Source organism: Azolla caroliniana, unplaced genomic scaffold (assembly GCF_043228905.1).
Source record: "Azolla caroliniana isolate FFs.n. ecotype wild unplaced genomic scaffold, voAzoCaro1.0.p SCAF_16, whole genome shotgun sequence".
NCBI lineage: Eukaryota > Viridiplantae > Streptophyta > Polypodiopsida > Salviniales > Salviniaceae > Azolla > Azolla caroliniana.
The window spans coordinates 18031883-18048132 of record NW_028230451.1 but is presented as its reverse complement, the minus strand read 5'-3'; the positions used below and the strand labels follow the sequence as shown (position 1 = coordinate 18048132).

The window sequence follows — 16250 nt, the reverse complement described above, 5'->3', positions numbered from 1 at the left end:
TTTGTTTTCTCTCCGCCACCTTCTGTCTCTTCGGTCTCACGTTGCCTTTCGAACGCAACCGCCGGAGTCTCTAGAATCAGTGGTGGAGAAATCTCGATATGGCCATCCGCCATTGATTCGTCCATAGCCACCTTCGATTCGATGTCATCTTTCTTGGTGACCTCATCAATCAAGTCCTCCTTGCTCTCTTTCACTGCATCAATTATGGAAACATCAATTATGCTTACCCCTTTTTCACCTGATGTTTCGGACACTTGTATTCCGAAATCTTCTTCTACACTTGGGTTATCGGCCTTATCCTTCATCGTTGTTCTTTCGCAAGACAAGAGGGTAGCTTGTTTTACACCCTCTTCCATTGCACCATCATGTTGTATTTCGGCCTTCATATCGGCTCCATCGTTTGTCTTCAATCGACCATCCTTCATCGGCCATGTCGTTGACAAGATTCTCATCTTCCTCTCATCATGTCTCCGGCATACCCTTTGGACTTCGGCCCAATTTTCGGTAAGACCATTCGTACCGTCATCGTCTTCGAGTTCGATCCCAATGTCCATCCTTTCTTTCCGATCGATCGATCTTACGAACATTAAGACTTTATCTTCTCCCACCAATCGTTGTTCCCGCTCTGAGAGTCGAGCAAAACGATGCTCGAACTCTAGGAATGCTTGTGTTGCACTTCGGTGGGTCTTCTCCGATGCCACCCATTCGTCGAATTTTCGCCGATCTTGTCCCTTTGATCTCTTGTAATCATATGCCTCTCGTAAAGCTTCTTCGAATGATCCCCATGTCGAGTTTTGTTGCCGTATCTTGTGGATTCTCTCTTGTAGCTCATCCGTGGCCACCCGATTGAAGGATGTCACTTGCAATCCTTCTGGTATCCCACATCGTATCATCTCCGCCTTGTAGTCACGTAGATAACGTGACACATCGTTTCCGTTGAATTGTCCGTTTCGTTGTACGAGCCGCTTTATTGCCCCCGTGATCTCCGACATCACTCGTTGTTCTTGTAGCATCCGCTCGAACATCATCATCATCGTTATGCTCATTGCCTCTTGTTGATTCTCCATCTCCTTGCCACCCGCCTTCACGTCGGGTTCACCAACTGTGTCGTGCCTTTCGGCTCCGGATCGTTGCGTGAGTCGGGTGGGAACCGCCGAGGTTTTGGACTAGGAGAAAGAAGAATATGAGATGAGGCTAGTAATGAATATATTATTAGAAAGATATAAGAAACTTGTGAATCCCACAAGTATAGATTATATTATTTTCGTGAATCCCACGATTATATTAATCGGTTGGTGTTTTCGGAAATATATCCAATTTCCAAATATTTCACACACCTATTACATTGTGCTCCCCATCCTTATGTAGTGATGGGAGAGACTAAGCATAACTACATGCTTTTTTTTTTCTAATATGTTCATGCACACTAAATATGCATGTGATGCTTTTCTAATCCTTGCTTTTATTTGCTAAATATAGTGCTCATGCACGCTAGATGTGCATGAGTCACTTTTTAGTTGCTTGCGTTTTTCTATATAAAATATTCACGCACTCTAAAAATGCATGATTTACCTTTTAATAAAGGTAGGCGCAAATAAAGCACTTATAGTTATTAAATCTATTTATAAAACACTAAAGATAAGGTAGCATAATGGTAAAGTTGAGATTTGGCTACGTGGAGGTACAAGGTTCAAATCTTGCCTTGTGCATGTGATAAATATCTTGATATTCTTATTTTATTTATTTATATGTAATTAAATCGGTTATATTATTTTTACTTTTTCACGTAGTGTACGAAATACACTACGACAACGTATAGGATGATGACGATCGAACTTTCGGAATAGCTTCTTACATAGAGAGAATTGTCGGAATTTGACATTCGTAAGCCGATTCGATGAAGATATCATGTTATCTTCGAGTGCCAAGCATGTGGTGCTTGCTTAAGGCCATAGAGAGGCTTCTTGAGTCGGTAGACGTCTTTCGGATGAATGCTGGATTCAAAGCCAGGTGGTTGTACCATGTACACCTCCTCTTCTAATTCGCCTTGAAGAAAGGCGTTCTTGACATCCATCTGGTGGAGGTGCCACCCTTTCGATGTTGCAAGCGCTATCATGGTTCACACGGTTGTCATCTTTCTTTTGCTACAAGTCAAGCTTTGTAGCGGTTGATGGAACCGTCGGCATTATACTTCACTTTGTATATCCATTTGCAGTCGATTGCCTTCTTGTGCGGTGAGTGAGGGACGAGATCCCATGTCTCATTATTGCGAAGAGCTTGCATCTCCTCGTTCATCGCTTCGACCCATCACGGATCTTTAGTGGCTATGGCAAAGCTCTCCGGTTCTCGAACTGCTGCCACCTTCATCATAAAGGCATAGTGGTATGCCATATAGTCATTGTAGCTGAATCGCTAACCGGATTCTTCTCTCGGGTGGAGCGACGAAGTTTCTCATTTGCCAATGTGAGTGCTTTCTCAACTCCAAATGACCTCATAAGAGGCACATCAAAGCCATCGAACTCACTATCGAGTGAATGAGTCGATTCGTTGCCATCGAAGTGATCGTCTTCATATTCCAGCATTTTGGCCTTCCCTTTGTCCATCTTTGGACTTGGCCAAGATGTGCTTTGGTTGCTCGAAGGCTCTTGTGGTCCGCTCAATCTGGTCGAGATCGGACTCTCTTCGAGTATTGACCTTAGTTGATCATCGTCTTCTGTGTTGTTGAGGTCGTTCGTAGATGGTTCGGGAGGAGTCGACTCGGGTTTGTACCATGGTGTCGATTCGTCAAAGACGATATCCCGACTTACACGAGTCTTCTGAGTAGAGGGTTGATGCACTTGTACTCCTTTTGCTCTAGTGAGTACCCCACGAGGATGCAATTCTCTGATTTTGGGTCAAGCTTTTGCCGCTTCTCATCAGGAATGTGCACGTATGCAATGGAGCCGAATATCCTTACATGGGATAGATCCGACTTCTTCCCATAGTATTTCTCGTGTGGGGTGACCTCGTGCACTCCGGATGTTGTGCACCGGTTCATGAGGTAGACGACGGTATTTGCAGCTTCTGCCCAATATGACTTGGGCATATGCTTCTCATTTAGCATGGCCCTTGCTACTTCGAGGATGTGCCAATTCTTGCGTTCGGCTACACCATTCTGTTGTGTTGTGTGTCGGCAAGTGAATTCTCGCTGAATTCCTTCTTGTCGAAGGTATGCCGTGAACGCATCGGAGAAGTATTCCTTTCCTCCGTCTGACCGAAGACAATGTACATGATGCCCAATTGTCTTTTCGAATTCGCTTTTGAACTTTTGGAAGTGTGTAAACACTTCTCTCTTCATCCTCATGGGAAAGATCCATGTGTATCTAGAGAAGTCATCGATGAAGGTAACATAGTACCGACATCCTCCGAACATAGCCGTCTGTGCCGGTCCCCACACATTCGAGTGGACCACGTCCAATAGGCCTTTGCTCACGTTCCTCTCCTTCGGGAACGGGTGTCGATGTTGCTTGCCGAATTGGCATGCTTCACATACTCCTTCAATCTCTTTATCGTTGAAGGTCAGGAGCCCGATGACGACTCCTTTCGATTGCATCGCCTTGAGTTTGTTGAGATTGATATGGCCGATTCTTTTATGCCATAGCTCTATGTCGGTGTCGGATTTGAGGCCCTTTGCGTACATGGCTGATTTCACCTTGTTTGACTTGAGGATAAACATTCTACCTTCCCTTCAACCCCAAGCGATGAGTCGGCCTTCCTTCTCGATGAAGCAACCACCTTGGTTGAATCGAACTTGCATCGCTTGCTCCATTATTTGGCCGACCGAGACCAAATTCTTCGTTTTGGTGGGTACATGTAATACAATTTTGATGCAAGTTTGTTCGCCATCTTCCCCGAATGAGACATTGCCAATATGTCGAATAGGATGAGTGGTGTCATCTCCGGTCTCGACATAACCGGGTCGATCCGGCTCTCGTAAGTCTCAGATCCATTCTTGACGGAATGTCATATGGTTCAAAGCACCGGAGTCGACGAACCATACATCCTCCGGATTGGAGGCATTAGTCAAAGTAGAGGCCAACATAGAATTTTCTCTATGTCTCATCACGAACATTCCGCCAAGGTCTTCATAATCGGAGTTAGTGGCATAATTTGTGAGTTGTCAGCTTGCGGAAGCCGACTCACGCTTCTTCTTCCGGCACGCTTCTTCATGATGGCCAATCTTTCCGCAATATCCGCATTTGATCGAGTTTTGTCGACTCGAACCGGAATGGAAGCTCCCCCTTCTTCCAAAGGTTCCTCAATGGCTTCCATCTTGTTGCCGAAATTGGGAGTTGTTGTCGTAAGTCGAACCTCGTCCTTGGCCGAATCAGCCTCTTACTCAGTCGTGTCCTCTTCCTCCATTCGAATGCGTGTAGAGCATGTGGCCTTCCGAGGCATTGCTCCTTGTTCAAACATGATTCTCTTCGACCAATAATATAGATTGAAGATCGAAGGAGGGTGGATTCTCCCGTGCTAGTACAATGGTCCGCATCGCGCCGAATCGTGGTGCAAGGCCACCGAGGCATATTTGCACCATTTCGTCATCCTCCACATTGACACTTATTGAGCGGAGTGCATCACAAAGCTCCTTGATCTTCAAGGTGTAGTTTGTGATGGACATATCCCTTTGTTGGATGTTGTTCAACTCTTGGCGGAGTTGAAGCTTCCTCGCGGTCGTGTTGGTGGCAAAAATCTTTCGTAGATTTTCCCAACGCTTCCTTCGGCATCTCGACTTCTCAAATGTAGCCGAGCATGTGGCCGTGAACACATGTCGCCAAGCAATACATTACTCAACTCGCCGCTTGCTCCCATGTTGCATAGTCGGCGTCTTCCGGGTCGGGCCAGTTTTCTTGTGCTCCTTTGATGTACCTCCAATAGCCTTGACCGACAAGGAATTGATGCATCTTGTACTCCCAAGATGTGAAGTTGTTTCAATCCAACTTCTTGCTAGGGAGAGCGCTCCCCATTTGAGTATTCATGGTGTTCGATGTAGATTTCTTTCTTCTTCTTCTCTCTTGAATACGAGCTATGTAGTCGCACTACGATAGCGATGAGCCGGTTCTTCTTGAATGTCGGCGTAGAGCTCAACACACGTGGATGGACGAGATCAAGCTACCAAACCGCTCTGATACCATGTAAAGAATCGATGGTGATTCTTGTGCAGCGGAATACACTAGAGATATGTGTTGTGAGTGTGTGTGTATGAGAGAGAGAGAGGGAGAGAGGGAGAGAGAGTGAGAGAGAAACACAAGATAGATAGATTTGAACAACAATAAAATACTCAAGACGATGTATATTACGAAGGAGATTAACCGAATTAATTACAAAGTAGGAGGAGAGTGCTTTATATAGTCACTCTCTCTCTTCATTAACTACCGAAGCTCATGGGTCATGGGGAATGTGAAAACTCATTAGTTATGTGTCATAGAATATGATTCTATGACACATAGTTAATGTGTAGATAAGAGTGGTGACTTTTGACCTTTGAGTGCACACTCTCAAGGGTGTGTTCACACACTAGACTAGGTTGAGCTTGATTCTCAATAGAGATAATGGTGAGAGGTTGAGAAAAATAGGATCAATTCCTTTACTGATCCGTACATCAGCTGAGAAACAAGTGAGCGTAGGCGGTACGGAAGAAGAAGGAAACGAAGATGAGGAGCCTATATGTGATGGGACTCAAGCTGAGGGGGAGCTAAAGGTGTATACAAGGAAGAGGAGGCAGAAAGAAGGAAATATGAACACATGTTCAGTGACACATGTGCCATCAAGTTCCATGTTCCGACCTGCCTCGACTTCTGAAATACCTACAGAACTCCCAAACCCAGAAATCACAGGTGATATGATTTCCTCTCCTTCTCCTATAAAGATTAGGAGGACCTCTCGCAGTAATGCAGGAGTCCCTCCTGATCGTTATGGTTTTCCTCATGATATTGCTCAATTTATCTCTTAGTCTAACATATTAGCTACACATAGAGCCTTCACTGCATCATTAAACTTTGTCACTTTAACCAAGTGTTGCCAGGTTGCTAAAGAAGATCCACAATGGAGAGCGGCCATGCAAGAAGAACTCAGAGCTCTTGAGAAGAACAAAAATTGGGAGATTGTGTCACTACCACTAGGAAAGAATGTGGTTGGGTGCAAATGGGTGTTTACAATAAAACAGACCCCAAAGGGAAAAATAGATCGATACATGGCACGATTGGTAGCTAAAGGATATAGTCAGACATACGACATTGACTACGATGAGACTTTTGCACCTGTGGCGAAGATGAGCACTGTTAGAATGCTTATTTCCTTAGCAGTGAATAAGGATTGGAAATTACATCAATTAGATGTAAAAATGCATTCCTTCATGGAGAGTTGATGGAGGAAGTGTACATGGATGTCCCCCCAGTTTTTGGTACAATTCAAACAATAGGTAGGGTTTGCAGACATGGATTGAAGCAATCTCCTTGAGCCTGGTTCGACAGGTTAAGAAGGGCTATGGTCGGTATGGGATACCAACAGATAAATGCAGACCATACAATGTTTTTTTGACAACACAAGGAGCACATTGCATTACTTGTTGTGTATGTGGATGATATAATTATCACGGGTAACGATGAAGGGGAAATTGCCCAATTGAAGGTGCAATTGGGTAAAGAGTTTGAGGTGAAGGATCTAGGATTGTTATGATACTTTCTTGGAATTGAGGTAGCTCGTGGAGCAGAAGGAGTTGTTCTATGTCAGCGAAAATATGTATTAGATCTTCTCACAGAAACTGGAATGTTGGATTGTAGGCCCGTAGCTTCTCCAATCGACCAAAAGATCAAGCTAACTGAACTTGCAGGAGAGAAAGTTGATCGTGAAGGTATCAAAGATTGGTAGGTCGGCTGATTTATTTGACTCACACCCGTCTATATATTTCATTTGTAGTAAGTGTGGTAAGTTGCTACATGCATGATCCGAGGAAACATCATATGGATGCGTTGTACCATATTCTGAAATATCTCAAAGGTGCCCTGGGGAAGGGATTAATCTTTAGAAAACATGGTCATTTTAACATTGAGGCTATTGTGATTCTGATTGGGCTAGTTGTGCTGATGATAGGAAATCCACATCAGGATATTGCATGTTTGTTGGAGGCAATCTGGTCTCTTGGAAGAGTAAGAAACAGTCAGTAGTAGCGAGGTCAACAACAGAAGCAGAGTATAGAGCTATTGCTATAGGAGTTGCAGAGATGTTATGGCTGAGAACTCTCCTAGTAGAACTAAAGGTGAATCAAGAAAATCAGATGATGTTGTGGTGTGACAATAAGTCAGCAATCAGCATTGCCAACGATCCGGTACAACACGATAGGACCAAGCACATCGAAATCGACAAATTCTTTATCAAGGAAAATCTTGATAATGGAATATTAAAATTGAGTCATGTTTCTACTGTACATCAAGTAGCAGATTGTCTTACAAAGGGACTTGGGCCAATAAGTCTTACTAGATTGTGTGACAAGATGGGCTTAGTAGATATTTTTCGCTCATCTTGAGGGGGAGTGTTGAGAATGTTTAAAAGTTATAACGGCTAGCCCAACGGCTAGTTATTTCCAACAGCTAGTTAGCCCAACAACCATATCTTGGCCTTTATAAAGAGGAACTTTCTCCTCATATAAAAATAAGCGATCTCTGTATTTTCTCCCTCCAGTTGTGACATACCAATGTATATTACTGAACTGATGTGCCTTCTCATTTTTCTTTACAAGCTAAGGAGCCTATATGTGTTGAGTCTCATTGTGTGGTGAGGGCATAGTGAGTAGTGGTATCCATGATGAGTAGGAAACTTTGTGAAAACATCTTATGAGAAAGCCATAGGGATATCCTCTAGCTCAAAGATGGTAATAGAACTTTTTTCTTAGTTTGATGACTCACTTTTCTATATTTTCTCTAATGACATGACATATCGTTTGAGCTCTCCTATGATGAAAACTTCTTTGTGAGCACTAGGATGAGAAGATATCTATGGGAGCTATACATGTGGGCGTTGAGGTGTTTTTTATGGCAGCTGAACTCCAAGGTATAGCCATTTGTAATCAATTCATCATGTAGCATAGCAATTTTTGTGTTAAAGGCTCCTCCACAAACATTTCATGGGTATTTACTCAAGTATTTTTTTAGCGTGTCTCATCCACTCATGCGTATGCTAGAGTTAACAAGAAGAAGGCATGACCAACCTCTAGCCTTAGTAGTCTTTCTAACATCTTAAATTGACCAATGTCAGTATAAAAGGTTAGCTTACTCATAAGGTAATCGATTGTACTTGCTTATTTCCTATGGTTTCATCATGTGTTTACAATTCGTTTTCTCCATTAGTTTAGCATTTTATGCATGAGCAACTCCATGTGCACTTCCAAGCATCAATATATGTTTTCCATACATCGTGACGTTGTCGTGGGGAATTCCGGCTACAAGGAGAAAGGGGCCAAAGAGCGCGGGAACGGGGGTGTGTACGGATGCGCACAAAGTTGTCTTTATGTACAAACATATGTAAATAACATAGGATTGGTAAGCAGTAGGTAGTAGGATTTGATAAGTACTTTAATGTTCCATGAAAAGAGAAGAATGAAGAATGTGTGGGGAGGAATCGGTTGTCTTACACATGATGTAACGGCTCCCCCTTTGGGCTATAAAAGGGGAGGCTTTGAACTGTTTTGGGATCCACGATTTCAGAGAAGGAGGTGTTGTCGGACCGAGCTCTACAAACTTTCTCTCTCTCTGTTCCGGTCATTGTGCCCTCCGTTTCACATTGGTAGCCGTGTGCTCCCGATTGGAGGCTCACTAGCATCTGTGTGTGTGAGTGTTGAGAGCTCGAAGCTTTGTGTTGCCGATCACGTCCGGTTGTAGTCATATTTTCCTTTGTTAATTATTAGTGTTTGTCGAGTCACTGTTCGTACCCAGTGATTCCGTGTCATTTCTATTTTGTTGTGTGCCTGTCGTGTCCAGAGCTTGCGATCTCATCTCTGCTTTATTCCCGTTCGAGTGTGTGTGTTCGGTGTGTGAGCCCGGGTGCTCATTGCCTGCTTACCGGCGCAATTCCAGAGCCAATAATGTGTGCCGAGCCCGTGTGCTCGCCGTCAAGCATCAGGAGACTTGTTCGATTTGGATAGGATACCGATCCAATCAGGATAATCCCCTTTTTCTCACCGACTCCGGAACAACAGTCTGACGAGAGATATCCGGACACCAGTCCAGCTAACGCTTCTTCCCTTACCGGCTCTTTAGTCTGAAACCCCGGTGGTCCCATCCTATTCTGACACATCCACACGGAAATCCGATCGATCTTTCTCTAGGGTGGATCTTCTTAACACTATATCTTGCACTAGTTGCTTATGGAACATTCAATTGGTTTCATCTCATAATCTCTTGTCCTAAACAAGACTATCATCTATGATCCAATGGAAGGGGCGAATTAAGACCATACAAATGGGAAGTAGCATGATGCAATATAAACCTCAAGGTGGTGCTTTGTGCTTATTCAAATCCATATGTATCCTGCCACTTCATCTCTTTTCATTATGCGTATAGTGTTTCATAGTTATATCATGTGATGCTCAATATCTCACACAATGGAGCCAAGAGTATGACTTGATCTAAACATAAGAAATGATGGGTTTGCTAGCAATAAGTTGGACGTCTTTAATGCATAGAAATTTAAGAGAGATGCATGTGATGTCAATAATGACTCCAATTTTTGAAACTCAATCTAGTTGGTTGCCCCAAAGCATTATGATTCTTGACCATTCATTCTAGGCCATAATAAGATTATGATATGGTGTCATTGTCCATTCCAGATACCATGAATATTATTTATTAAGTTCTTAGTATGAATCTTCTTTTCATAAAAAGCTAACTAGTTGCATAACTTATCAACCAATCATCTTCGTTGATGACCTTGTGCATAAGTCATTCCACTTTTGTTGTTATCTCCTTTTAGATCTTGGACCATATAAGCCAATGCATTTTCTCATTATAGAATTTGCATTTGCCTATACCAAATCTAATGCTTTCCAACAACAATAATCGGTTCTCACTTTTTGTTTGATTTTAATGAGCTATTAATATCAATAATGCCTTCTTTGTAGATACATTGTTTGAAAAATGCTTCCATTGAATAGAGAGTTATCTTTAAAGTTTATTGGATTGCAAATAACAATGATAAGAGAAATATTGTCATTGTTGCAATACACAAAGTTTTTGCATCGTGCCTTGACACTTGTAATCATCTCTTATTACACCAAAGGTAAACTTACGTGGACATCAGATTGCTTACAATATATTTCTTATCTTAGTTCATCTAGAATAGTGAAGGTTAGTAATTGTGTTCTCCAGTGCGTACGTCAAATCACAACACAACTTGATGGTTGTAATAGCTCCTATATCTAGAACACTTTAAACCAGAAGCATCTTGAAGACTCTCTTTTGATAGGAGGATCGTCATATATACACTTGATGGTTGTAATAGCTCCCATATCTAGAACACTTTAACCAAGAAGCATCTTCAAGAGTCTCATTTGATAGGAGGATCTTCACTAGAGAAACGAGAGAGGCATGGGGCAGATTGATCACAGAGGTTGAGCTGATGGCACATGACAAATGTCTAGTTAGCATGTGAACGTGGGGGTGAGGAGGCAGCCCGACAAGTCTTTGCAATAGGAGGAGGACGAAGCGAACAACAAGGAATGACTATTGGGTGCACTTAGGGGATCGATCGTGTCTGGATTTCGAATATCAAGCTTTCTTTTTGACATACGAATAGGAAACCTCTAATGTGAATTAGGGTCAAGACACAATGGTTTCTCTTCTCTCCCTCACAATCAAATGAGTATGTATTGCATTGCATGTGAGAAAGAAAAAGGATATATATCACAATGGTTTCTCTTCTTTTCAGATTATTTTGGAATATTTGAGGTATTATGGGCTTTGGTTTATTTGGCATATGCGGAATGCTTTTATATTTGATGAACAAAGGGGAGTACACCGTTATGTGTTGAGATTGAAAGGGTTCCTTTTATGGCAATTTTCATTGTTGGAGATGTCAAGCATATTCAATCATGAAGAGAAACAAGTATGTAAGTTAGTTGGACATCACATTCGTCATTTGGTCTTATAAGAAAGGTTAGGGGATGTTGAGAGACATATTCATGGTAATGTTATGAATATGTATCTCTCTATGTATGTAAAGATGACTAACAAGTTGTAATAGGGGTTTTTTTTACATGCAATTAATATAATTGTGTAATTTTACAAAAGAAAAAGAAAAAGGATATATATACATAATACATATATGAAAAATAAAATAAATAAATAAATAAATATGAAAATAAAAAATATACGAAATAAAAAAATAAAATAAATGAAAATAAAATAAACAAATAAATCTATAAATATATATGAGAATAAATAAGTAAATATAAAATAAATACATAAATATACATGAAAATAAATAAATAAATATGCATGAAAATAAATAGATAAATAAATATACATGAAAATAAATAAAAATAAAATATATACATATGAAAGCTCATTAGGACAGAAAAGAACAAGAATCACTCCTTCCTTCCTTCCTTCCTTCCTTCCCTCTCTCTCTCTCTCTCTATATATATATAAATCACAGAGCATCAGATCATAGCTCTAGGAAAAGGAGGTGGGGAATTCTGTCTTCTATGGCTATGGCTACCTCCCCTTCATGCTGTGGTGCAATTTCAGCCTCTCCCACAACTCCCACACTACCTCCTCTCCCTTCTTCCTCTTCTTCCCCTGTTTTTGGTGGCTCCAAGCTTCCATGGAAACCTTCCCTCCCGCTGCCCCCCGCCCGCAACCGCCGATCACCCGTCGTCCTCGCCAAGGTCCGAGAGATCTTCATGCCTGCGCTTAGCTCCACCATGACCGAGGGGAAGATCGTTTCATGGGTGAAATCCGAAGGGGATCGGCTCTTGAAAGGGGAGAGCGTTGTAGTAGTGGAGTCGGACAAGGCCGACATGGACGTGGAGACCTTCTATGATGGTATATTGGCAGCCATCGTGGTCGGGGATGGGGAGGTGGCACCTGTCGGGGCAGCCATCGGCATCCTGGCCGAGACCGAAGAAGAGCTGGAAGAAGCAAAATCAAAGGCTTTGTCTGCCTCATCATCAACTAATGGAGGAGCTTCGGCAACACCGGTCCCTTCCCCAGCCCCAATTCCAGCCCCAATTCCGGTTGCAACCTCGGCCCCACCACCGCCCCCCCCTTCACCTGTTGTTGCTAAGGTTGAACAAGAACCGAATAATGCCGCCGCCTTGTTCTCGACCCGACACCCGGCTTCGGATGGAGGTAAGCGGGTTGTCGCATCGCCATATGCCAAGAAGCTTGCCAAAGATTTGAAGGTAGATCTGGCGAGCATTGTGGGTTCGGGGCCGCTCGGACGAATTGTGGCCGCAGATGTTGAAGCTGCCGTGGCAGCTGGTAAAACTGCCCCCGTAGCGGGCAAAACTGCCCCTGCTCCTTCTGTCCTGCCTCCTCCACCTCCTCCTCCTCCTCGGGCTCCTGCTCCAGTTCAGACAGCTCCAGGCATTGTTCCAGGGAATGTGGTTCCTTTCTCAACCATGCAGAATGCTGTGTCACGGAACATGGTTGAAAGCTTGGCGGTGCCTACTTTTAGGGTTGGGTATACCATCACCACCGATGCCCTTGATGCGCTCTACAAGAAGGTAAGCTTGGGATTTTGGTCTTATGGTCTATCATCATCTTGGGTTATTATGATGACATAAAATGCATGTTGTATTTTATGGACTCAATCACTTAAAATGCATGTTGTAGATGCTCTCTACAAGAAGTTAAGCTTGGGATTTAGGTTCTATGGGCTAGCATCATCTTGGGTTCAGATGACATAAAATGCATGTTGTCTTTCATGGACTTTATCACTTAAAATGCATGTGGTATTTTATGGACTTTATCACTTAAAATGCATGTTGTATTTTATGGACTCGATCGCCTAAAAATTATGCATCTTGCTCTCTACAAGAAGGTAAGCTTGGGATTTAGTTTTTATGGGCTAGCATTATCTTGGGTTAAGATGACATAAAATGCATGTTGTATTTATGGACTCTTATCACTTAAAATGCATATTGTTTTTTATGGACTCTATCACTCAAAATGCATGTTGTATTTATGGACTTTATCACTTAAAATGCATCTTGTATTCGTCAATGCATGCTTATTTTTAATAGCCCTGATCACCGATGCAGTCAATGCCTTGGTTAGGAATGTTGAACATGTGAAATTTAGTTCTATGGGCTATCAGCATCATGGATTTAAGACAGGTCAACATGCATGTAGTAGTTTGTAAGGTATGTAGATATGGGGCCTGCATGCAGTTGGTAATGTATGGCCATAGAGAAATGGCAGAAAAACAAATGTATCGCGATGCAGTCAATGCTTTGGTACAGGAAGGTTGAACATGTGAAATTTAGTTCTATGGGTTATCAGCATCATGGGAACAAGACAGGTCAACATGCATTTAGTAGTCAATGCTTTGGTACAGGAAGGTTTAACATGCGAAATTTAGTTCTATGGGTTATCAGCATCATGGGAACAAGACAGGTCAACATGCATGTAGTAGTTATAATGTATGTAGATATGGGGCCTGCATGTACCTGGTAAAGGGAGTATGTAAGTAATCATCATGGGGCATGGCAGAGCAATCACCATGGGGCATGGCAGAACATGACCCAAGTTAGTTTGTAACTTAACACATGATGATGCATGTCCTTGGGCTAGAGAGAATATGCATGCATGTAAGTAATCATCATGGAGCATGGCAGATCATGACCCAAGTTAGTTTGTAACTTTTAACACATGATGATGCATGTCCTTGGTCAGGAGAGAATCAATTTTTCTCTACTGCTAACTCAGATTAATAATTAATGAGTGGATTTGCACAAACTGTATAGCCACATGATGCCTGTCCTTTGCTAGAGATAGAATCATATTCTCTCTACTGCATCTATTTTGATGATCCATGACACTTATTCCCGCTGTTGTGTTTTAATTCAGATCAAGTCGAAGGGTGTGACAATGACAGCACTTCTTGCAAAGGCGACAGCCCTTGCTTTAGTTCAACATCCAGCAGTTAATGCTGCGTGCAAGGATGGCAAGAGCTTTACCTACAATGCTAATATCAACATCGCTGTGGCTGTAGCCATGGATGGAGGTCTAATCACTCCTGTCTTACAAGATGCCGATAAGGTAAACAAAATTGGGGTTCAAAGCCTTGCTTCTGAGGAAATTGTTGAATTATTGTTTTGCGAAAAATTGGAGTTTATAAACATGTCGCCCCGAGGAAATCGTTTGAATTCCCTTTGTTTTTTGTGCACAGTTGGATATCTATTCTCTCTCTCGGAAGTGGAAAGAGCTAGTTGATAAGGCAAGGGCCAAACAGCTACAACCCCATGAGTATACTACTGGTAAGGAACATAAATGAACTTCGAAGTTTATGATTGACTTTATTTCAACAATGTTTGTGTATGGATGCATTAGTTCTGAACTGCATTCCTTTGGAATTCTAATGCAGATTTTGTGGGTTTGCTTGTCTTCCTTCTTGATTCCGATTTTACTTGAACAATGTTTGTGTATAGGTGCATTATTTTTGTAGTTTTGCTCGTCTTTCTTCTTGATTCCGACTTTACTTGAACAATGTTTGTGTATGGATGCATTATTTCTAAACTGCAATAAACTTTACTTGGATTCCATAGGCATTCTAATGCAGATTTTGTGGTTTTGCTTTGTCTCTTCTTTTTAGGAACCTTTGTTCTTTCGAATCTCGGTATGTTTGGAGTGGATCGTTTTGATGCAATCCTACCACCAGCTACTGTGAGTTGGCCTTGACTATGATTATTATCATTGTCACATATTTGTATATTATTGCATTATTTGCTCTTAATGTTTTTTCATGAACCATTTTTTTATTCTTTCTTTCTTAATTTATTTAAAGGGTGCTATTATGGCTGTTGGTGGTTCGCGACCAACTGTTGTGGCAACCTCAGATGGGCTTATTGGGATCAAGAATCAGATGCAGGTATTATGAAGCAGAAATCTTTGAAATTGTGTGCAAATATTCATAGGAAAAATTCTCTCGTCTCAAGGAAGAATTCTTATGTCTCATAAAAAAAAAGTTGATGACCAAATTTTTTCTGTGTGACCATGTCAGGTTAACGTGACGGCTGATCACCGGATAATATATGGTGCAGATTTAGCAGCATTCTTGCAAACTCTAGCCAAAATAATTGAGGATCCGAAAGATCTCACATTTTGAAAAGGATTACCCAATACATTACGATGAGAGATGGGTATTAAAATAATGTCTACCTCATGCTTACAATTGCAAGAAAAATGCAATGGAATTGGGTCCTCGAGATTTCTTTTCGTATTGAAGATTTATACATTGAAATTGATGGGATATATATATATTTAGCATTGGAATTCAGGAGAAATATTATATTAGATGTAGGCTGCACAATGCCCATTGTTGTTGTGTAGTAATAAAGAAAGCAAGATAGGTATTAATATCGTTCGAGAAAATCTGACAGATCTGTGTAGACACCTGATTCTTTTTCTTCAATTTTACTTTGGCTGTTGTGATGAGAATAAAAATCTCAATTTTAATTTCTTCAATTTGCTTGTATATTCTGGTTTTGTTTTTGTATGTTTGAATCAAAATATAAAAGTTTTGAGTCACTCCATCGAATTAAGCTGATTATTCTGTTACAACCATTGATAATGGGTTTGATGGCATTTTACGGCAAATTGCATTGTTTTGTCCCAAAGGGAAATTACCCATCCATTATGTTAGTAGTCTAGTATATTAATTTAATTATGTCACGATGTGAAATATGAGTCTATGAATAGGAATCAATAAAAGAGATGATTTTGGTCATGCCATAACTTCTCTGTAAGTTACTTAAATCAAACTTACTAATTCTGATTTTTGTCATTGCAATAGTGCAATGTTTTGAAAATGAGGATAATATTATGAGCATAACTAAATGGACTAATGTGAGGCTTCTTTTAAATGGGTCAAGGGTGATAAGTAGGAAACTAGTTATCCTATAAGGACTTGTGAAACATGGTAACATGGGGTTGTCTAGGAGTTAAGCTTTATAAAGGGGCTTGTGTTTATCTACAATCAAATAGTAATTAGGG

The 16250-nt window shown here is 41.4% G+C and overlaps 1 protein-coding gene across 1 annotated transcript; it reads left to right on the top strand.

Annotated features, from left to right (window-relative positions):
- Positions 1 to 11695: 11695 nt before the first annotated feature.
- Positions 11696 to 15687, top strand: EMB3003 (2-oxoacid dehydrogenases acyltransferase family protein). The gene is made up of 6 exons (XM_087332319.1): positions 11696 to 12760; positions 14106 to 14297; positions 14428 to 14515; positions 14851 to 14921; positions 15043 to 15126; positions 15259 to 15687. Exons 1-6 carry the CDS (start codon positions 11738 to 11740, stop codon positions 15361 to 15363), a joined length of 1563 nt encoding a protein of 520 aa, XP_087188445.1. The 5' UTR covers positions 11696 to 11737; the 3' UTR covers positions 15364 to 15687.
- Positions 15688 to 16250: the final 563 nt, after the last annotated feature.